Source organism: Anolis carolinensis, chromosome 3, assembly GCF_035594765.1.
Source record: "Anolis carolinensis isolate JA03-04 chromosome 3, rAnoCar3.1.pri, whole genome shotgun sequence".
NCBI classification, from domain to species: Eukaryota; Metazoa; Chordata; class Lepidosauria; order Squamata; family Dactyloidae; genus Anolis; species Anolis carolinensis.
Window position 1 is genome coordinate 76,828,952 of NC_085843.1, and position 22,959 is coordinate 76,851,910.

The 22,959-nt window shown below is 43.7% G+C and overlaps 1 protein-coding gene across 2 annotated transcripts in view; it reads right to left on the bottom strand.

The window, feature by feature from the left end:
• runx1 (RUNX family transcription factor 1) overlaps positions 1-22,959 on the bottom strand; it is a 241,767-nt gene that overhangs the window by 57,343 nt on the left and 161,465 nt on the right. For both annotated transcript variants that reach the window (XM_062975081.1, XM_062975080.1), the window contains exon 5: positions 3,491-3,595. In XM_062975081.1, the coding sequence (XP_062831151.1) occupies positions 3,491-3,595 (105 nt within the window). The remainder of the gene's footprint in view (positions 1-3,490; positions 3,596-22,959) is intronic.

The window sequence follows — 22,959 nt, forward strand, 5'->3', positions numbered from 1 at the left end:
GCAGGGAAAAGAGGATGGACAAAAAAGTATTTTAAAAGGGGGAAATATTAACTGCAGCTTGGTGGCTCATTCTAAGCAATGTTGTGACAACAATTCCCATGGCATTTTGGCCCCACAAACAGCACATGTTTTTAAAAAGTTAGAAGGGTGCATCAAAAATTGCATTTGCTAGCAACTTGATAATGTGCTTTTCTGCTTAGAAAATATTATTTTCATTTTGAAGACATAATCCAGATTGCAGGTTGCAATGCAGCAAGAGTATGCACCCTTCTGTGTAAAGAAGGGGCTTTATAACATAAGAGATTTTGACCAATTCTTAAAGGTAGGCAAATGAAGTTGTTTTGGCTCTTTTCAAAGCAACAGTCTAGCAGAAATTATACATCTTCAAGTCTTTAGCTATTTTCAAATTGGTCATACTAGTCCATGAGGGTCAGTGAGTCTAAGAGTTTATATGAAAATTTGTATCTGCAAAACTGATGTCAACCCCATAATCCTATTTTACAAAACTCTCCCTTTTGTGGTTTTTCTTGCTTCCTTACTATCCACATTTTGACTTGTTTTATATTGAAGCTTCTTCTAAAAGTGAGAGAGGGGTAAGAGAGGAAAACCACAAACCTCAGTTTGCTAGAGGCTATTTCAGTGCAAATACAAACACTCGACGGTACACTGAGGTTAACTGTTGCCTCGGGTAATAATAAGGGAATATATTGCTTAAGTTTTTGGTGGTTTAAGGGGGCGGGGTTCCCTCCTTGTCTAAACACTGAGCATGTGAGACTCTTCTGGATTTATTCCTGGAGATACCATTTATTATTTACTTATTCTTAATTGTTAAGAATGAAAAAAATTGGCAGGCATGACTGTGAAAATCTGCGCCCCAGTGGAATACATTCCATCTGTCTGTTTGAAGCGCTGCCTTCAACAATTACTGTTTTCTTTAGTTGGAAACTCACATTAGATACAAGAAGCTGCATATAAAAGCAACTGGCAGTCTTCTTTCTGACACCTCCCCCCCCCCCCCTTCACTTCTATTCTCGGTGCCAGCTTTGAAACGAAAAACTAAAAGGTCTGAACAGGACTATTTTGTTTCTAAAATTAAAATTACTATCAATAGCTGAAAGCCAACATGAGCAGGAAATGGTGGATAATATGCATGGTGTCCTTTTATCCCACATCCTTTGTCAACTTTTGCATATGTTATACTGGTCATTTCTAGTGAGAGACATTTCGGATATAGCTTTCCTTAATCAATAGACTGTATCCATGTAAAACAGAGTGCTAGGAAGTTCCACACCCACCTGTTTCCATCTCAAAGTGCAAGTCTGGTTTAAATTTTACATATTCTTAGCAAATTGCTTTCTCCATACCTGCAGATCAGGGCCGGCCGGAGATATTTTTAAATGTTAAGCGGGGGTGCTAAAAAGCGCCCCCGCCACCGGCCCCGCCTCCCACGCCCTGGCCCCGCCCAGCATGCCCTGGCCCCGCCTCCCACGCTGCGTGGGAGGCGGGGCCAGAGCGAATAGTGCTGGGGGCGGGGCCAGAGTTGGCCCCGCCCCCCGTCCAGCGTGCCCTGGCCACGACCAGGAAGTAAGGGCAAAATGGCCTATCTGTGCTGTGCGCATGCGCACAGCCAGATACGCCTTTTTGCCCTTACTTCCTGGTCTTGGCTGCCGATCGCCCGGGCGATCGGCGGCCGCGACCAGGAAGTAAGGCCCAAATGGCCTATCTGTGCTGTGCGTATGCGCACAGCACAGATAGGCCATTTGGCCCTTAGTCTACAAACTAAGGGCAAAAAGGCCTATCTGGCTGTGCGCATGCGCACAGCACAGATAGGCCATTTTGCCCTTAGTCTACAAACTAAGGGCAAAATGGACTATCTGGCAGTGCGCATGCGCACAGCCAGATAGGCCATTTTGCCCTTAGTTTGTCGACAACTTTGTTGACAACTAAGGGCAAAATGGCCTATCTGTGCTGTGCCCGTGCGCACAGCACAGATAGGCCATTTGGCCCTTACTTCCTGGTCGCGGCCGCCGGGCGATCGTTTTGCCCTTAGTTTGTTGACTAAGGGCAAAATGGCCTATCTGTGCTGTGCGCACGCGCACAGCACAGCTAGGCCATTTGGCCCTTACTTCCTGGTCGCGGCCGCCGATCGCCCGGGCGCATGCGCACAGCCAGATAAGCCATTTTGCCCTTAGTTTGTTGACTAAGGGCAAAATGGCCTATCTGTGCTGTGCGCACGGGCACAGCACAGATAGCCCATTTGGCCCTTACTTCCTGGTCGCGGCCGCCGATCGCCCGGGCGATCGGCGGCCGCAACCAGGAAGTAAGGGCCAAATGGCCTAGCTGTGCTGTGCGCGTGCGCACAGCACAGATAGGCCATTTTGCCCTTAGTCAACAAACTAAGGGCAAAATGGCTTATCTGGCTGTGCGCATGCGCCCGGGCGATCGGCGGCCGCGACCAGGAAGTAAGGGCCAAATGGCCTAGCTGTGCTGTGCGCGTGCGCACAGCACAGATAGGCCATTTTGCCCTTAGTCAACAAACTAAGGGCAAAATGGCTTATCTGGCTGTGCGCATGCGCACAGCACAGATAGGCCATTTTGCCCTTAGTTTGTAGACTAAGGGCAAAATGGCCTATCTGCTTGTAGCGGTTTGGCGTGGGCGCGGGGATTGAAGCCCCGCGCCAACACCGGAGGCGTCGGTGGCGCTACGGGCCGCTGTCGACGCCTCGACAGCGCCCCTAGCGGCCAGCGCCCGAGGCGGCCGCGTCAGCGGCCTCGTAGAATCAACCGGCCCTGCTGCAGATATACCTAGAAATCAAAAAGTTTGGCCAAACCTCTATGTAGATTAGCCATTTAATCCTAATATATGTCGACTCTGAAATAAGCCACAAAGAATTGAAGAGAACCTACCACAAGACAAGTGGGAATACAATCACATTTTCTGGTTGCTCGGCTATCTGTCAATTATTACTATATTTACAACAGAAACAGGAAACCATGGATAATAGTGAATCCTACTGAAATGAATGACTTTCACCAGAGGTCACTCGGAGAGATCTAAAATATTCTGAGAAAGATATCCTCTCTAGGAGCATGCAAGATTCTCCAGGGCAACTCTCTGCTAACATCTGAGGAAGCAAGCATAGAATTTCTTGAAGGACCTAGAAAATTCCCAAAGAGGATATATTTTGTTGGGTGCGGATGGGTGCCAGAGCCATAGGTATGCGGGCTGTATTATATCTGCAGTGAAATCATATTTTTCCATTCATATAAGTCCCTTAAGCTATTACACCCCATCATCTTCCAATGCTTCATACTACATACCTTAGTCCACACTGGAAAAGATCCCTTCCCAATGTATAAGAAGTGATGAAGCTGACAATCAGGATGTAATGGAGATCGGGAATGACCGCTGGGGTTATTCCCTCGCCCCACCATCAATTATATGAGTATTGAACACCTGAAGAAAACTACAGGAGGAATGAAAACTTACGTCGTGGCTCGCGGGGTCCATCCACAGTTATCTTTATGGCTCTGTGATAGGTGGCGACTTGTGGAGGATTGGTGAAGACTGTGATGGTCAAAGTGAAGCTCTTCCCTGAAACAGAAAACAACATTTGCTTTTATATCCAACTAGAATTTCATAGCTTTTAACTTCAATGGCTTTAAAGGCATAAACTGTAATCAAGGAGTCTGCAGATATTCACAGTGCAACTCAGCTGGCACAAAACCTTAAAGCAGAGATGAGAAACTTTCGGGGTTCCTGCCAAGGGACCTAAGAGAGCTGCATTTTTGGACCTTGAGAAGCTCCCCCACATCTGCAGGAAATTTCAAGTCATGTCATGTTAGAGAGAAGACATCTCCCACCCCTAAAATGACCTCTGGGAGTCAAAACCTAGCAAACTTGCATATAAAGTCTCTACAGGCATTTGGAAGTTTAAAAAACCATTAAAATAGGCTTTTGGGAACCACAAAAATATTTCTGGAATGTTTCTCCATTTCTGCATTAAAGAAATACTGGAATTGACAGGTGGCTAGTCAGAGGTTCAGGTAAAATCTTACTTCTTACTTCCATGTAGGATTTACAGTAAACTCTGGTAACAGGAGTTTCTTCCGAATGTTAATTTGTTAATCAGGAAGACAGAGTTTCCTGAAATGATGGCAATGGATTGCTGTTCAAGAAATGGGTTTGCCACAGCATTTGATTATCCTGATGCATAACTCAAGACAAGAGGCCACCATCAAGTCAGAATATGGAGAAATTGGTTTTCAACTGGCAAGGGGCTCAGGTTGCATTTTATCACCCTATCTGTTTAACTTGTGCATTGGAGATCTCATACATAAAGCTGGATTAGACTCAGAGCAAGAAGACATGAAAATCAGTGGAAGGAGAATCAACAATGTAAGTAGTTTCTGACTTATGGCAACCCTAAAGAAAACCTACCATAGGACCTTCTTGACAAGATTCCATCAGAAGGTATTTGTCATGGCCTTTTTCTGAGACTGGGAGAGTGTGACTTGCTCATAGTCACATAAAGAGTTTCCATGGCTGACTAGGAATCCAATCCCTGGTCTCCAGAGTCATAATACAAAGCTCTAACCATTATACCATGCTGGCTTTTAATACTACTAACAGAAAATAGAAAAAATAAAATAAAACGAATGCCAAAAGAAAATGCAAAGGCAGGGTTATAGCTGAACATAATAATTACTACTAACACAATAGTAACACAAAAATAATTACTACAGTTGTTTTACATAATTTTAAAATAGAAATTTAAGACATTGAGATAATAAAAAAATTGACTCGGTCATGGAGACTACAGTCAAGAAAACAAAAGAAAACTGGGAAGGACAGTTACGAAAGATACATAATTGAATACCAAAATTAGAATTGTCCATCCTATTGCATTTCTAATTTCTATTTATGTTTGTGAAAACTGGACAGTGAAGAAAGCTGATAGAAAGATAATAAATTAATCAGAAATGGGGTCCTAGTGGAGATTTCTGCAAATACCATGGGCTGTCAAAAAGACAAATAAATGGCTACTAGACTGGAAACAACTTGAAAGTACCCAACAACAACAACAAGATCAAATCAAGCCTGAACTCTCCCTAGAAGCCAAGATGACTAAGCCAAGACAAGGCATATCATGAGATGACATGACTCACTAGAAAAGACAATGATCCATGGCAGGGTAGAAGCCAGTAGGGGAAGAGGAGGACTGTACTACAAGGTGGTTAGACTCCATCAAGGAAGTCATGGCCTGAATTTGCAAGATCTGAGCAGGGTGATTTCTTGGTCTCTCATTTATAAGGTTGTCAAAAGTCAGTGTCAACTTGATGGCAATCAGCAAACACCATGTCTGAGGAGAAAAGAGCTAAAATTCTGTATTTTTAAATTTTGTTTTATTTTATGTTCTGTTTTTGGCACTTGGTGCTGTGTTTAAGCTGCCTCGAGTCCCTTCAGGGAGATGGTGGCAGGATACAAGAATAAAGTTGTTGTTGGTGTCGTTGTTAACTTCTGTTTTTTACTTCTTGCAGTACTGATGACTACGGACCTCATCACTTGAAGTCACCCAACGCAGGTGACAGCACAAGGAATTCACCAGGCAGCATGGCAAATCCTCATTGTTGACCTCTCCATCACACCCGGGAAAGTGTCACAGCTTGGCTTCCCCCCACACTCACCCCATTGCCGACAACTAGAACATGGGAAACTTCCCTTGTTCTCACTGCTCTGACCCACAACACTTTCACCATCATTTGGGGATGGAGCCCCACTGGAAGTAGCTTTACATCATTTGATAGGATTTGGTGGGCTCCATCCCCAAACTGTGATGGAAATGTGTTAGGACATGTAAATTTACCCGTGGAATGAAGTCCTACATGCTTAATTCATGGTGTTTTAAATTGATGGAGCCAATTTCACAATGGGCCCATGTTACAATTACATGTTACAATTACAACTAATGTTACACAGTTTAATACGTTATCAAGTTTTACTAACCATTTTGAGCCAGAAAGAAGTCTAATAACACTGGAAAGGGAGAATATCTTATTTATTTATTTATTTATTTATTTATTTATTTATTTATTACAACATTTATATCCCACCCTTCTCAACCGAGAGGGGACTCAGGGCGGCTTACAATAAACACACATATAAAAATTATACAATACACTATAAATCAGATTAAAAATTATTAACTTACATCAACATTCATAAAAACATTCTAAAATACAAATGGACATTAGGCCTTATGTTCTGGGATTCCCATCTTGTGAATGACTGAGGCTAGGGGTTGTCTTTACCCCACCCTTTTGAGTTGTAAGAGTTTCATTCGTGGCTGGTTTGTGGTTGCAGAAATATAGGGATTTCAAATGGAGCCCATCTTTATGAAACATCTTGTACTTAATTTTAAAACAGCCACATTGTAAATCAAAATATCACTGCCATTTAGCTCTTGTCAGTCAGGAAACTGTTGGTTAATTACAGAAAAGCAAATAATATATGAAGAAATATTTAACTGTCTGTTTAAGCAAATCCCATTACCCCCACACCAAAAACAGTGAAGTACAGGGGAAGAAAAAGGCAATTTAACACATAATGTCTCTGTTTCTTCCTTTGTGTTTTGTTTTGTGCTTTTCTTTGATTAGCTCTACTGACTCATTCCCTGATACAGTAAAAAATAACAACTGATTGTAAAAGATAATTATTAATATACAAGATAGTGTTGAGAAATGAAACAATACAAAGAATGAATTTCTAGATTGATAGGTGCCTATTTGTAGTTATGATGCAATACACAAACCAGAAAGACCCTTGGGTTACCTTTTTCATGTTTACCAAAGAGTACTCATTAACCACATGACAAGACCACAAAGCGTCATACACCTGTGTAGCACTTGTTTCTTACTGATAACTCCGTATAATGGAAATTTTATTTTTAGATTTTAATTTATTAATACTATCACATAATTAATCAATGTGTAGAATTGACCACATTGATGACCTGTGTTACTACAGTCCAAGCAGAAATACAGTAGAGTCTCACTTATCCAACACTCGCTTATCCAACGTTCTGGATTATCCAACGAATTTTTGTAGTCAATGTTTTCAATGCATTGTGATATTTTGGTGCTAAATTCGTAAATACAGTAATTACAACATAGCATTAATGTGTAATGAACTACTTTTTCTGTCAAATTTGTTGTATAACATGATGTTTTGGTGCTTAATTTGTAAAATCATAACCTATTTTGATGTTTAATAGGCTTTTTCTTAATCTCTCCTTATTATCCAACATATTCGCTTATCCAACATTCTGCCGCCCCGTTTATGTTGGATAAGTGAGACTCTACTGTATACATATGCCTGAATGCTTTTGACATGAAATAAAAAACAAACAACAATAGGACTTTGGAGTAAAACATTTGTTTCAGGCAAATAAAGCTGGAGACCAGGATTTATATCTCCACTTAGCCATGAAGGCCCACTGAGTGATCCTGGGCAAGTCACACATTCTCAGCCCCAAAAAGCCCTGTGATGAGTTCATTTTAGGGTCACCGTATGTCAGAAACTACTTGAAGGCACACAACAACAATTCAGGGTGGAGTTTTGTGCCTCTTGGGTGTTCCTGTTGTGTCTTCATTGCCCCTGCTTCCCCACCCCAGCTTTGGCCCAGGAGCTCTAGGGAAATTGGCACCCAAACTATTTTGGTCAGTAATTTCTTAGCAGCAGGGACAAAATGGTCCCCCACTCTCCAGGACTGGGTTAAACATCTCTATGACAGAAACATGGAAATATGACAGAAATGTGGCTATCCTGATATAATGGCAGAGCAATTTGGTATTGTAGAAGATGACATCTCATTAAAGTCTGATGGGGACCAAGATGTTTTTCTATCTTTGGTGAAAGACAAGATGGCTACCACCCATCTCATTCCAAATACAGAAAGTGACTAGACTGACAGTTGATACTGGTAATGTAGAAACACCCCAACCATTACATCTAAGGACAGCAAACTAATGCAGAGAAAGGTCAGGCTAGGTGTCACAAACAGCTTTGCCATATAATACCTAAATATTAGGCTTGAGCGATCCATGAAAAAATTGATTCTAAATTCGTTTCAAAAGTAGGGGGCGCCAGCGTTTCGTTTCTGATGTCATTTCCGAATTTTGCCCCCCAAAAAATCCGAAATTAACGAAAATTCGTTAGTTTCAAAAGTAATTCGTTAATGGCGGACGCGCATGCGCAGTGGCCAAAAAAAACAGCACGAGGGGAGATTTTACAGGACTCTCCCGCCCTCATTTTTTGAGTGATCTTCTTCAAACTTGGTACAGTGGTAGAACACATTTAACACTGATAGCTCACCAAAATTTAGAACGTTTCCCTTATCCTCTGATTTTTGGCGAATTTTCATAGCTTTTATAATAAACCATTTTTTAATAATTGCAGAAATCTGTTCCTGGTTTGAAAGTCTTATTTCCTGTTAAATTGGGTTGTCTTTACTGTGAAAGTCATTGTTCTACTTCAGAAACTTTGTTTTTGTGGCTGAAACTTTGTTAAATTGGTGTGTGTGTGATATATACTGTGTGTGTGTATGTATGTGTGTATATATATATATATATATAGTCCCTGCATATGTGTGTGTGTGTGTGTGTGTATAGGTAAAGGTAAAGGTATCCCTTGACGTTAAGTTCAGTCATGTCTGACTCTGGGGGTTGGTGCTCATCTCCATTTCTAAGCCCAAGAGCCAGTGTTGTCCATAGACACCTCCAAGGTCATGTGGCCGGCATGACTACATGGAGTGCCATTACCTTCCCGCCAGAGCGGTACCTATTGATCTACTCACATTGGCATGTTTTCAAGCTGCTAGGTTGGCAGAAGCTGGAGCTAACAGCGGGCACTCACTCTGCTCCCGGGATTTGAACCTGGGACCTTTCGGTCTGCAAGTTCAGTAGCTCAGTGCTTTAACACACTTCGCCATCGGGGCTCATGTATATATAATATACATACACATACACACAATGTGGAGAATATGTGGAAAGGTAGATAGATAAGTTGGGAGCCACAGCGAAGGCACCTTCCTGGGAGCAAGGTCTAATAATAATAATAATAATAATAATAATAATAATAATAATAATAATAATAAATCCCTTACAATATCCAAGATGGCTCACTGCTACAGAATCTTGGGAGCTTTAGTTTGGTATGGTACCATTATTGGCAGAGAAAGCTAAGCTGTAGGAGTTGAAATCCAATCATTTATCCTCCCTATAGAATCAATTTTATATGCATTTTTAGCTACAGAAAAGCTAAAATCAGGACAGTAAAAGAACAACACCCAGAAAATGGGAATTCCAGACAGGAAACAATCAGGGCCAGCTAATACCTCCCAACAAAGGATTCCCCCAGGTAGGAAGCAGCCAGGCTTTGAAGCTGCAAGGCTATTCAATGCTAATCAAGGTGACCAATTGCAACATTCACACTTGCCTCCCACAGACAAGAGTTCTTTCTCCCACCCTGGACCTTCCACAGATATAAACCCCACTTGCCTAGCTTCGCACAGACGTCAAAACCTGTAAGCATGCCTGCCACAGATGTGGGTGAAACATCAGGAGAGAATGCTTCTGGCACATGGCCATAGAGCCCGGAAAACTCATAGCAACCCAGCCAGTAGGCTGTTGCTGAACAACCTATGAACTTTTAGCATTAAAGGAAAAAATGCCCAAGATTTTATCACTTAATACTGTTGGCATGTCTGGAGAAGAATAGAATGCTTCTATACCAGGCAAGGGCAAACTTTGCCCATGTCTGGAGTTAGGAATTGTAGGAGTTGAAATCCAAAACAATTTGACAGAAAACTGGGAGTTGTAGTTTGGCATGGTACTGGCTCTCTTCTGCAGGGAAGGCTAGGGACTTTGTAAAACTACAGCTCACATGACATGGCACTGAATCTGTTGCAATTGAGCTGGTGCCAGAATCCTTTCCGGGAGATCTCCTCAGTGGAGATATCTCTTAAAGGGATATCCTCTGGCTCTAAGGATTCCGTTTAGGAAGGCAAGCCTTGTTTTGGTATTCCCCTTTAAGCCTGGCTGAAGAAGCAAAACCAAACGGCGGCTCCAGGGCGAGGCAGGGCGAGGAGAAGGCCAAGCGCAGGCAGGCATGGCTCTTCTCTCTTCTCTTCGCTCCCTCCCTGCTTCGTGGAAGGCTTCTACTGAGCCGGTGTGGTCCCCGGGGGGGGGGGGGGGGGATCCGAAGACATCAGAAACAAACGAAAAAAAGGTACTTTTATTATTCAAATTCGTAATATTTGTAAGGCAGTGAGCAGATGTTTCAATATCAATTCAAAAGTAATTACGAAACGAATTTAAACGAATTTAACGAACTAACGAAAAATTTGCTCCAGCCTACTAAATATCATTCCATACCACTTAGAACCTGCCATTTTTGTGGGTCGCTCTTTCTAATGGCACTCTGGTCGCACTGGTGGGGCCTTTTCTGTTGTGAATATTTTCTCTGGGTTGAATATCTTCCCCTCAGAGGCCACATTGGTGCCACTGCTGATCTCCTTCCAAGTTGAAAAGTGCCCTTTTAGTAATGCCTTCAGAGACTAATAGATTTTGTCCAGTTTGCACATGTGCTATGGTTAGCATTATTTTAATTTTTTAACTTCTTTAAAACTGTCTGGCTTTAAGTGACAAATGATTTAATATATCTTTACACTTTTAAAATTATTGTTATAGATGTTTATTATTCTAAATTGATTTTACTGGCCTCCATCCTGAGGTCCTCAAATATAGAGCAAGATATAAATATTTAAATAAATAATAAATGCATAATATTTGTACAGGTGTTTTGGAGTCTTCATTCCAGACAGGCTTTGCTTTATCCCATGATACAATATTCTCTCTTGCTTTAACAGGGATGAGGATCATGTAGCCCATAAGTTGACGTTGGATCAAAATTCCAACAGATCTAGCCAACAGAGCCAATGGGCAGGGATGATCTGAGTAACCAGTGAACAACAGCCGTTAACTCATACCTTAGCTATGCTGGTTGAAGGCAACAACAAAGAATCATAGAATCATAGAATAGTAGAGTTGGAAGAGACCTCATGGGCCATCCAGTCCAACCCCCTGCTAAGAAGCAGGAAATCGCATTCAAAGCACCCCCGTGTGATGACTCATGGGCCATGTAGTCCCGTTCCTAGTGCTGTTGTGAATGATGAAGAGGAAAACTTGGGTTTTCCACCATTTCAGCCAGAAAAGGAACTATCCCAGCCAGAAATTGAGCCTTTGCACCTGCAGGAGGCTTGTCTTCCAGAAATCTGCCAAACAAGCCCTGAGTCGAGTTCTCCCCCTTTTTCGCGCCGTAATTATTATCTCCAGCAAAAAGGAGTGCAACAAGCTAATCGCAGGAGTTTGAGAATTGCAGCAAAGCATTCAGATGATTAAGCCTGCTGCCATGAGAAATTTTAGGGAGTCATACATCTGGACACAGAGATTGACTTTCGTTTCTGATTCCCCAGAGAAGTGTTCTCTGGTGGGAAAACGAGGCCTATTTAGGTTCCTTGCTCCCGAAGGAATCTTGCGGAGTCAATTCGTCAGCTACCGGAGCAGCGTGTGTGGACAGCTACTCCTGCTTTCAAGCCTTTGTTCCTGTTCCAAGCCTTCGTTCTCAGCCTTGTTTTCTCCCCGGATCTTGCCTTGTTTCCCGGACCCCGCCAAGTAATTACCACGGATCTTGTTCTTGCTCCTCGTTTCCTTGTTGCCTTGAATCAAGCTTTGTGTGCCAAGAATCAAGTTATTTCCTAGCCTTGCTCAAGTTCATGGACTAAAGGACCTTGTCATCTCCCCTCACTTGCTTGGCAAGTGAGTGTTTCGGTTATTGGATTACAACTTTGGACCTTAATATTTCATATTGGACATTGCTTTTTTGGACTAATTTTGACCTTTCCTGAAAGGTCTACTTCTGGACTATTTCCTATACTTGTTTTTATTAACTTTATATATTTCCTTAATAAAGATATTAGATAGAATCTGGCCTCTGTGTATGGTTATTGGTGCTCCTCGTTTCCTTGTTGCCTTGAATCAAGCTTTGTGTGCCAAGAATCAAGTTATTTCCTAGCCTTGCTCAAGTTCATGGACTAAAGGACCTTGTCATCTCCCCTCACTTGCTTGGCAAGTGAGTGTTTCGGTTATTGGATTACAACTTTGGACCTTAATATTTCATATTGGACATTGCTTTTTTGGACTAATTTTGACCTTTCCTGAAAGGTCTACTTCTGGACTATTTCCTATACTTGTTTTTATTAACTTTATATATTTCCTTAATAAAGATATTAGATAGAATCTGGCCTCTGTGTATGGTTATTGGTGCTCTGCAGCCTGGGTCGTGACAGTTTGTCTCCGCCACCCTAAGCACCAATTAACCTAGGCCAGAATGTCTACCGGAGCCGGACCGGGGGCCCAACCACTCAGTTACACCATCGACAAGGATGAAGTGGACCGCATCCGTGATAAGCTCAATGCGCAGGAGGGAGAAATAAGGGGATTGAAGGAACGCGGAATCCGTCTCCCGGCCCTGGCGCTGCCAACCAAGTTTACTGGAGAAGCTTCTAAGGTTCATGTTTTCCGTCGCCAATGCCAGGCTTATCTAGAGGCCCGTAATGCCGAGTTTCCCCAAGAAGACATCAAGGTGGCGTGGATCTACAGTCTCCTAGACGGGCCAGCGGCCAACTGGGCGACGGCACTGTTCGACCAAGACTCCCCACATCTAAGATCAGCGCAACAATTCTTGGATCACATTAAGGCGACTTGGGGGATTGAGGACAATTTGGAGGCAGCCGGCCACAAACTCCGGAGCCTCTCCCAAGGGGACAGACCCATGTCCCAGTACATAGCCGAGTTCCGAGTGTTGGCCCATAACACCGGATGGAACGATATAGCCCTCAGAGGACAATTTCGGGAGGGTCTCAACATCGAGATGCTGGAGGAAATCTCCAAGGTGGATCCTCCACACTCTCTTGAAGCACTCATTGATCAATGTTTACGAGCTGAAGTCATGATTGCCAACAGAAGACAATGGATCCGAGGCCAGAGCGGTAGGACCGGAGCGAGACCTCCCGCTCCCACCGGCGTCCAGCCGCGCCCAGTGTGGAGACCCCCGCCACCAGCCCCATACCCCAGAGGAAGCGAGGAGGTGCCGATGCAGTTGGGCAATGTGCGTCCCAGATTAGATGCCGCCGAGAAGGCCCGTCGCCAACGCCTAAATCTCTGCTGGTACTGCGGAAACGGGGGCCACTTTGCCAGAGAGTGTCCAGCCAAAGGGAAGCCCGCCGCTCGTCTGGCGGCGGCGTCCTCCACGGAGACGAAGACGTCTGAGGCGGCTGGCGCACAGCCGGCGGGGGAAGCCAGCGACCGGGCGTAGAGAGGCTCGCCAACCCGGTCAAAAAACCCACTCAAGAGCCGCCAACCGGGGTCCTATTTTTTCTAGTGGTCACCTTGTGGTCAGTAAAAAAAGGACCCGTCATGGTCCATGCCATGATAGACTCAGGAGCCACAAACAACTTCATTGACAGAGAGTATGCCGACTCTCTGGGATTACAATATCACGACTTCAAGAACGCCCGTGTGGTGCAAGCCATCGATGGCCGCCCCCTCAAGACAGGTCCAGTAAGCCAGTGGTCGGAACCCACCAGAATGTGGATAAGGGAACACATGGAAGAGATTTCCTTCTTTGTTACCGAGGTTCCCCACTTCCCTGTGATTTTGGGAATTCCATGGCTGACACTCCACGACCCAAGCATCTCCTGGTCCAACAGAGAACTGCAGTTTGCTTCAAAATATTGCCAAAACCATTGCCTTGTAGCCAAGGTATGCCATGCCACAGACGCTGAACCCATCATCACCTTGCCCAAGAAGTACTCAGAATATTGGGATGTATTCAATGAAAAAGAAGCCGAGAGACTACCCCCACATAGACCTTATGACTGTGCCATTGACTTGGTGGAGGGGGCCCCGATTCCGCGAGGACACCTCTACTCCCTGACTGAACCAGAGCAAGAAGCTCTCAGGGAGTTCTTAGAGACAAACCTCCGCAAGGGGTTTATCAGACCCTCTCAATCCCCAGCCGCTTCCCCAGTGATGTTTGTGAAAAAGAAGTCAGGGGACCTACGCTTGGTGGTGGACTATAGAGCATTGAACAATATCACTAAACGAAACCGGTATCCCCTGCCTTTGATCTCAGACCTCTTAGACCGGCTTCGAGGGGCTAAAGTTTACACCAAACTGGATCTTCGATGAGCTTATAATCTAGTTCGCATCAGGGAAGGGGACGAGTGGAAGACTGCCTTCCAGACAAAATTCGGTTTATTCGAAACCCTGGTTATGAATTTCGGTTTATGTGGAGCTCCCGCAACGTTCCAGCATTTTGTCAACGATATCTTTCAGGATTATCTAGATCGGTTCCTGATTATCTACCTGGACGATTTTTGGTGTTTTCTAGATCACAATCAGAACATGAGAATCACGTCAGAATGGTGTTACAACGATTGCGGGACCACGGACTTTATGCCAAGTTGGAAAAATGCGCTTTTGATCTGCAAGAGGTAGATTTCCTGGGATATCGTGTCTCGCCACTAGGGCTCACCATGGACCCGGCAAAGGTCACAGCAGTATTGGAATGGCGGGCGCCAACCAACAAGAAAGAGGTGCAACGATTCTTGGGGTTCGCGAACTACTACCGCAAGTTCATTCCAGACTTTGCCCGCTGGTCTGACCCAATCACCAGCTGCATCCGTGGGAAACAGCCTTTCCGCTGGACAGATCAAGCAGAGAAAGGGTTCCAGCAACTAAAGAAATTATTCACGTCCCAGCCAATCCTTCAGCATCCAGACCCTGAAACCCCTTTCGTCGTGCAGGCGGACGCCTCCGATGTGGCGATTGGGGCTGTACTCCTACAACCAGTGGGAGATCATCTCCATCCTTGTGCCTTTTATTCCCGTCAATTGACCGCACCAGAGAGAAATTACACTATTTGGGAAAAGGAACTTTTGGCCATAAAGGCAGCCTTTGAAACTTGGAGACATTGGTTAGAAGGGGCCAAATTTCCCATTGAAGTACATACTGATCACCGGAATCTAGAGCATCTAAGAACTGCCCGCAAGCTAAATCAGAGGCAACAACGCTGGGCTTTATTCTTTGAACGTTTTAACTTCCAAATTCATTATGTAACCCCAGCCCAGACCAAGCAAGCAGATGCCCTGTCACGGAAACCGGAATACGCTGCAGGGCGCAAGGAGACCTTTGAGTCCCAGCTGCTACAACCCGAGAACTTTGCCACGCTCACAGTGGGAAACACCAAATCCACTCCCATTGAATCAACTCCCTCTACTCCAGGGCCCCTTTGTGCTCAGGAAATCAGGGCTAGTCAGCAAGCAGATGCTTGGGCACAAGACCAACTTCGCCAAGGGCTACGTTTTCCCTTTTTGCTCAAGGATGGGCTACTTTGCTATAGAAATCATGTTTACATCCCCCCAGGACCGGGCAGGGAAAAAGCACTTCGTCTGTGTCATGACTGCAAGCCAGCAGGGCATTTCGGACTATTCAAAACCATGCATTTGATCCTAAGAGACTTCTGGTGGCCCAAGATCCGCAAGGATGTGGAGAAATATGTCAACACCTGCCCAGTATGCCAGCGCTCCAAGACAAGAAGGGAAAGACCCTCAGGGCTTCTACATCCCCTCCCTACCCCATCCCACCCATGGGAAATAATCTCTGCGGATTTTATCACTGATCTACCACCTTCCTGTGGATTCACCACGATCCTAGTGGTGGTGGACCTTTTTACCAAGTTAGCCCATTTCATTCCCTGTGATGGCCTTCCCACGGCCAAAGAGACTGCAGATCTATTCCTTCAACATGTTTTCAGATTACATGGATTGCCCAAGAGTTTGGTCACAGACCGTGGGTCCCAATTCACCTCTCGTTTCTGGAAAGCACTACAAAAACTATTGGGCATAGACTCTCGTTTATCTTCGGCTCACCATCCCCAAACAGATGGGCAAACTGAGCGCACCAATGCCACTTTGGAACAATACCTTCGCTGTTATGTGAACTACCAGCAGGACAATTGGGTTTCCCTGTTACCGCTGTCAGAGTTTGCCTACAACAATGGGGTCCAGGCTTCAACTAAAGAAACCCCGTTCTTTGCAAACTACGGCTTCCATCCACGTTTCTTTCCTCCTGTCATTGAAACCTCAGAAGTTCCCGCAGCAGAGGACTGGCTGCAGGAACTCACAGCGGTGCAACAACTTTTGCTCCAGCAACTGGACCAAGCCAAGGAGGACTATAAACGCCACGCTGACAAACATCGCCAGCCGGGCCCCGAAATCAAGGTAGGAGACCGGGTTCTTCTGTCCACTCGCTTTTTGCCCTCCCATCGCCCTTGCCGGAAATTAGATGCCCGTTTCATTGGGCCCTACCCAGTGGTGGCGCAACTTAACCCCGTGACTTTCAAACTCCAACTTCCGCGCTCTATGCGCATTCATCCAGTGTTTCATCGCTCTCTGCTCCTTCCGGCGGAAGGTGTGCGCCCTGATGCAGACCGGCCGGCCCCCACTCCTGTTTTGGTGGATGGGGAGGAGGAATTCGAGGTTCAGGACATTTTGGATTCTCGCTTTCACCGCCGCCGTCTACAATATCTCATTGACTGGGTGGGTTTTGGCCCCGAGGAACGTTCTTGGGAAGACGCTTCCACAGTCCATGCCCCCGATTTAACCCGCCGCTTCCATCTGACCTATCCCGCCAAGCCGCGGCCTCGCGCCTCGGGGAGAGAGCCCTATTTTGAGAGGGGGCTTGAGGAGGGGGATAGTGTGATGACTCATGGGCCATGTAGTCCCGTTCCTAGTGCTGTTGTGAATGATGAAGAGGAAAACTTGGGTTTTCCACCATTTCAGCCAGAAAAGGAACTATCCCAGCCAGAAATTGAGCCTTTGCACCTGCAGGAGGCTTGTCTTCCAGAAATCTGCCAAACAAGCCCTGAGTCGAGTTCTCCCCCTTTTTCGCGCCGTAATTATTATCTCCAGCAAAAAGGAGTGCAACAAGCTAATCGCAGGAGTTTGAGAATTGCAGCAAAGCATTCAGATGATTAAGCCTGCTGCCATGAGAAATTTTAGGGAGTCATACATCTGGACACAGAGATTGACTTTCGTTTCTGATTCCCCAGAGAAGTGTTCTCTGGTGGGAAAACGAGGCCTATTTAGGTTCCTTGCTCCCGAAGGAATCTTGCGGAGTCAATTCGTCAGCTACCGGAGCAGCGTGTGTGGACAGCTACTCCTGCTTTCAAGCCTTTGTTCCTGTTCCAAGCCTTCGTTCTCAGCCTTGTTTTCTCCCCGGATCTTGCCTTGTTTCCCGGACCCCGCCAAGTAATTACCACGGATCTTGTTCTTGCTCCTCGTTTCCTTGTTGCCTTGAATCAAGCTTTGTGTGCCAAGAATCAAGTTATTTCCTAGCCTTGCTCAAGTTCATGGACTAAAGGACCTTGTCATCTCCCCTCACTTGCTTGGCAAGTGAGTGTTTCGGTTATTGGATTACAACTTTGGACCTTAATATTTCATATTGGACATTGCTTTTTTGGACTAATTTTGACCTTTCCTGAAAGGTCTACTTCTGGACTATTTCCTATACTTGTTTTTATTAACTTTATATATTTCCTTAATAAAGATATTAGATAGAATCTGGCCTCTGTGTATGGTTATTGGTGCTCTGCAGCCTGGGTCGTGACACCCCGACAGATGGCCATCCAGCCTCTGTTTAAAAGCCTCCAAAGAAGGAGCCTCTACCACGGCCCAGGGGAGAGAGTTCCACTGTTGAAGAGCTCTCACAGTGAGGAAGTTCTTCCTGATGTTCAGGTGGAATCTCCTTTCCTGTAGTTTGAAGCCATTGTTCCGTGTCCTAGTCTCCAGGGCAGGAGAAAACAAGCTTGCTCCCTCCTCCCTATGACTTCCCCTCACATATTTGTACATGGCTATCATGTCTCCTCTCAGCCTTCTCTTCTGCAGGCTAAACATGCCCAGCTCTTTAAGCCGCTCCTCATAGGGCTTGTTCTCCAGACCCTTAATCATTTTAGTCGCCCTCCTCTGGACGCTTTCCAGCTTGTCAACATCTACCTCCAACTGCGGTGCCCAAAATTGGACACAGTATTCCAGGTGTGGTCTGACCAAGGCAGAATAGAGGGGGAGCATGACTTCCCTGGATCTAGATGCTATTCCCCTATTGATCCAGGCCAGAATCCCGTTGGCTTTTTTAGCTGCCGCATCACATTGTTGGCTCATGTTTAACTTGTTGTCCACGACAACTCCAAGGTCTTTTTTGCACACACTGCTGTCAAGCCAGGCGTCCCCATTCTGTATCTTTGCATTCCATTTTTTCTGCCAAAGTGAAGTATCTTGCATTTGTCCCTGTTGAACTTCATTTTGTTAGTTTCAGCCCATCTCTCTAGTCTGTCAAGATCATTTTGAATTCTGCTCCTGTCTGGAACATTGGAACTAGCCATTATGGAGGATATGTTGCCTTACATCACTTGCTTCCATTCTTTTCTAATGTCAAGTAATACTAATGAAAGGAAGCAGACGTTTCTGTACCCCATTGCATTTGCAGATGTTTGCAGAATCATGAACATTCAAACCATAATGACATCACTTCCTATTTTTCTATTACTAGCTAGATGATATCAGCAGACAGAAGAGGAAGAGTACCAAGGACTGTCATTTTGGGCTGCAGTTATGCATTCTCTATAAAATCTAGTTCTGACCCAAGTTGATCCAGAATATTTGGTGTCTGTCTGACTCACACAGTGAGAAAGAAAAATATTCCTTTGTCTTGGAAGGTTAACAACCTGAGTTCTAGCCCCCACTGCAACATTACCTCTCTGTCAACTTATTAGTAATGAAAACAAACCAGCTACTTTAAGAATGAGGAAGTACCCGCTGATATAACATTGCTTCCTTTTGTGAACTGTGAACACACGCAAGGCTGCAGAGTTATGTACCAGTAAAGAAACAAGATAATCTATTCCCTTCCTGTTTATTTGCCTTTTCCCTTCCAGTCCAATCAAAACCAAATGTATGGCTCTTTTGGTTCTCCATGTGAACTCCACCTCCCAGCATTCTTGAGCATTGGCCATGATAGTTGGGGCATCTGAGGGTTGGTCCAAAATGTGCTTAGAGGTTGGTCCAAAATGTGTTAATATTTAAAACCTTTAAACAACTGTTTAAGAGGCCCCCATGAAATTTTGGAGTTTGTATTCAGCAGGCTCTTGCTTCACCACCAACCCCCCTTTGTTTTAAAAAAAAAGACAGAAGACTCAGCTTTAATACATTCAGGGTTCTCTTTAGTCAGGCCTCCATAAAGGCCACATTGTCTGGTAAAATTATGAGTGATCTGTGCCTCATCTGACTCAGTCTCAGAAATCATCATTAGCTAGTCTGCAACTTTGCTGCAGGCTCTCATCCTTTTATGTAATTTTTTTTGTTCCCTGCAGCATTACATTGTGAACATCATATGCATAATCCGTACTTCCACATTTTCCCAGACAAACGCCCACTGGTTTTTCAGCTAAGTACTAAACAGTCTTTGCTGATTGTGCAATTCTGGTGCTCTGCAAACTCCGTTTTAAACACTTCTTAAATATTTATACTTTTTGCCCTTTCAGCAACAAAATGGAGTTCATATGAGATGAATTGTGAATGTTTTTTTAAGAATAAAGCATACATTCTAGCATGGCAAAGACCCTCTGATCAAATCTTGCCAAGAAAAACCCATGGCAAGTTCACCTTAGGCTGCCTTAAGTCTGAAATAATTTGAAGGTACACAACAACAACAATAGATTTTATGATTGCTAATGCAAGTTAAATATTTCCACCTTCCCAATTTATTTATGAATACTCTAAAATACTTTAAAATTTCAAAGATGTTTTACTTATTAAAAGTACTTTGGAACTATATATAACAGAACAGAAAAATTCCTGATGTCTCCAAAATGTGTATCATTTCTATTCATGAGAGTAGAAATGAAAAAAAAGAGAGAGAAAAAATGAGTAGAAATGAGAAAAAGTGTAGAAATGGCCATACCAACCATATAGCTAAATCTAAAATAAACCCTAATATGCAAAATACAAAGGTTAAAAATCATGTAGGTGAAGAAGGGTGATGGTGTATTGGACACATGTCAGTATCTTGCTTCAAGAGGGTGTTTAATTTATGGTGAACTTGATGCAGGGAGAAACCATATCCCTTTGTGGTCATTGAAGGCTAGGAACCAAAGTAGCAAAAGAAATGCAACAAAATTTCTTTCTCCATTGGCAGCAACAAAGTACTTCTTGACAACTGAGCACATTTCCACTCTCTGTAAGGAGTTTATATATACATTTTAACTTGTGGCCTTTATACGTTTTAATTTGCAGTAGTTAAACTTGTATTAGATAGGAATCTGACACATGGCTGTTATAATTACAATTGTGACCAATGTGGAAAGTTTGTTCTCTGAAAAATCTGCATGAGGTGACTTTTCTGTTATAAAGTATTTCATCACACAGTCCTAAACGCTTGGGAAGTGTTTAACTTGTGATTTTGTTATAAGAAATCCAACAGCTACCCCTGTGGCCGGAATCGTGAAGCTGGAAAAATGTTAAAAATGCCTCTGAGTCTGTCTAATGTATGTTGTTTGTCTGTTGGCATTGAATGTTTGCCATATATGTGTTCACTGTAATCCGCCCTGAATCCCCTTCGGGGTGAGAAGGGCGGAATATAAATACTGTAAATAAATAAATAAATTGTTCATTTGGTTACATTTGGTTACTTTCTCCTTTGAGAGTATTTCAAGGTAGAATTTCATTTTTCCACTGAGGCTGTTTCACTTTGCAGAATCACCAGACCAGCTGTGTCTTCCAAATGTTTGCTTCAAAAGATCCTAAAGTTGCAGTTTCTCCAGTCATTCAGATTGTAGCCAGAGCCAGCTACATCTATAGAGAAGCTGCCTGCATCATTTAAAGAACTTCCCGAAGTTATTAATTTTTAAATACTGCTATCTCAACAATAATGCTGTTTTGTATTTTTATATCAAGCCAACATGACCTGATAGGGCTGGCCCAAGACATGTTGCTTCCTGATGGAAAGGACAAGATTGCTCCTGAGTTGCCCACATATACCACTTATTATTATTATTATTATTATTATTATTATTATTATTATTATTATTACTACTACTACTATTATTATTATTATTGTATGACACAACAAACAAGATAGATATGCTAGATTTCGTATCACAAAATCACAAGTCAAACACTTCCCAAGTGTCTAGGACTGTGTGATGTATTTTCGGATGATGCGTGCAGATCCCAGTAGGGTGGCCTTTTGCAGTTGGCAGATTGTAATTTTGTCAATGCCTATTGTTTCCAAATGCCAGCTGAGATCTTTTGGCACAGCACCCAATGTGCCAATCACCACCGGGACCACATGCACTGGTTTCTGCCAGAGTCTTTGAAATTCAATCTTGAGGTCCTGATAGTAGCTGAGTTTTTCCTGTTGTTTTTCGTCAGTACGACTGTCACCTGGGATGGCGACATCAATGATCCAAACTTTTTTCTTTTCCACAACTGTGATGTCTGGTGTGTTGTGTTCCAGAACTTTGTCAGTCTGGATTCAGAAGTCCCACAGTATATTTGCGTATTCATTTTGCAATACTTTTGCAGGTTTTTGATCCCACCAGTTCTTTACTGCTGGGAGGTGGTACTTGAGGCATAAGTTCCAATGAATCATTTGGGCCACATAGTTGTACCTCTGTTTGTAGTCTGTCTGTGCGATTTTCTTACAGCAGCTGAGGATATGATCAATGGTTTCATCAGTTTCCTTGCACAGTCTGCATTTTGGGTCATCAGCTGATTTTTCGATCTTGGCCTTAACTGCATTTGTTCTGATGGCTTGCTTATTATTATTATTATTATTATTATTATTATTATTATTATTATTATTTTACAGACACAAAAATAGTATGACACAGCAAACGAGATGTATATGCTGGATTTCGTACCACAAAATCATAAGTCAAACACTTCCCGAGATCTTTTGACATGGCACCCAGTGTGCCGATTACCACTGGGACCACCTGTACTGGTTTAGGCCAGAGCCTTTGCAGTTGTTGTTGTTGTTGTTGTTATTATACATTTTCAAAACAGTACCACATAGCATTAAGTTGTGCAACCTTCATCAGTTTATAAAGAATTGGCAGGACAGAAATGTTTTAACATGCTGCCAGAAGGTGAGTGAGGATGGGGCTATCCTGGCCTCTCTAAGGAGTGAGTTCCAATGTCTGGGAGCAGCCATCAAGAAGGCCTTCTCCCTTGTTCCCACCAAAAAAGCCTGAGAAAATTGTGAGACAGGGTGAACTTCCTCTTCAGATGATCTTGGAGCCCGCCCTAATGAAGTCATAAATATGGTCTGCCTCAATGATCAGCTGATCTTACTTCAGTAGTAGGGCTGGGCCTTATATCACACAATTTCAGGGCTCACTAATTAAGCTTAAGTGTGGCAGGGTAAACCACACTTAGCTCTGCCCTCCAAATACTCTGCCACTGCTTTTTTGACCCCTGACAATATTTGATCCTTAAGCCAGCTGACTTTTCTGCCTAATGGTAGAGCTGGCCTCGGCTCTGACTGTATCATGTGATGAGTATATATCTTCATTATCACCACATTACAGCAGGCCAAATCTCCTGCTGCAATGTACTAGCAGTTTAAAGAAATTTACAAGACCAACATCTCCCTCTTCTTTGACTGAAACCTTGTTCATTTGGACAAACTTGTTTCTCAGTTACTCTGAAGGCCTCTTGTAAAGCTGCAAGAGCTTAGGGGGTTTGGCTTCTGAAATATACAGAGCAAGACCTGAGAGCT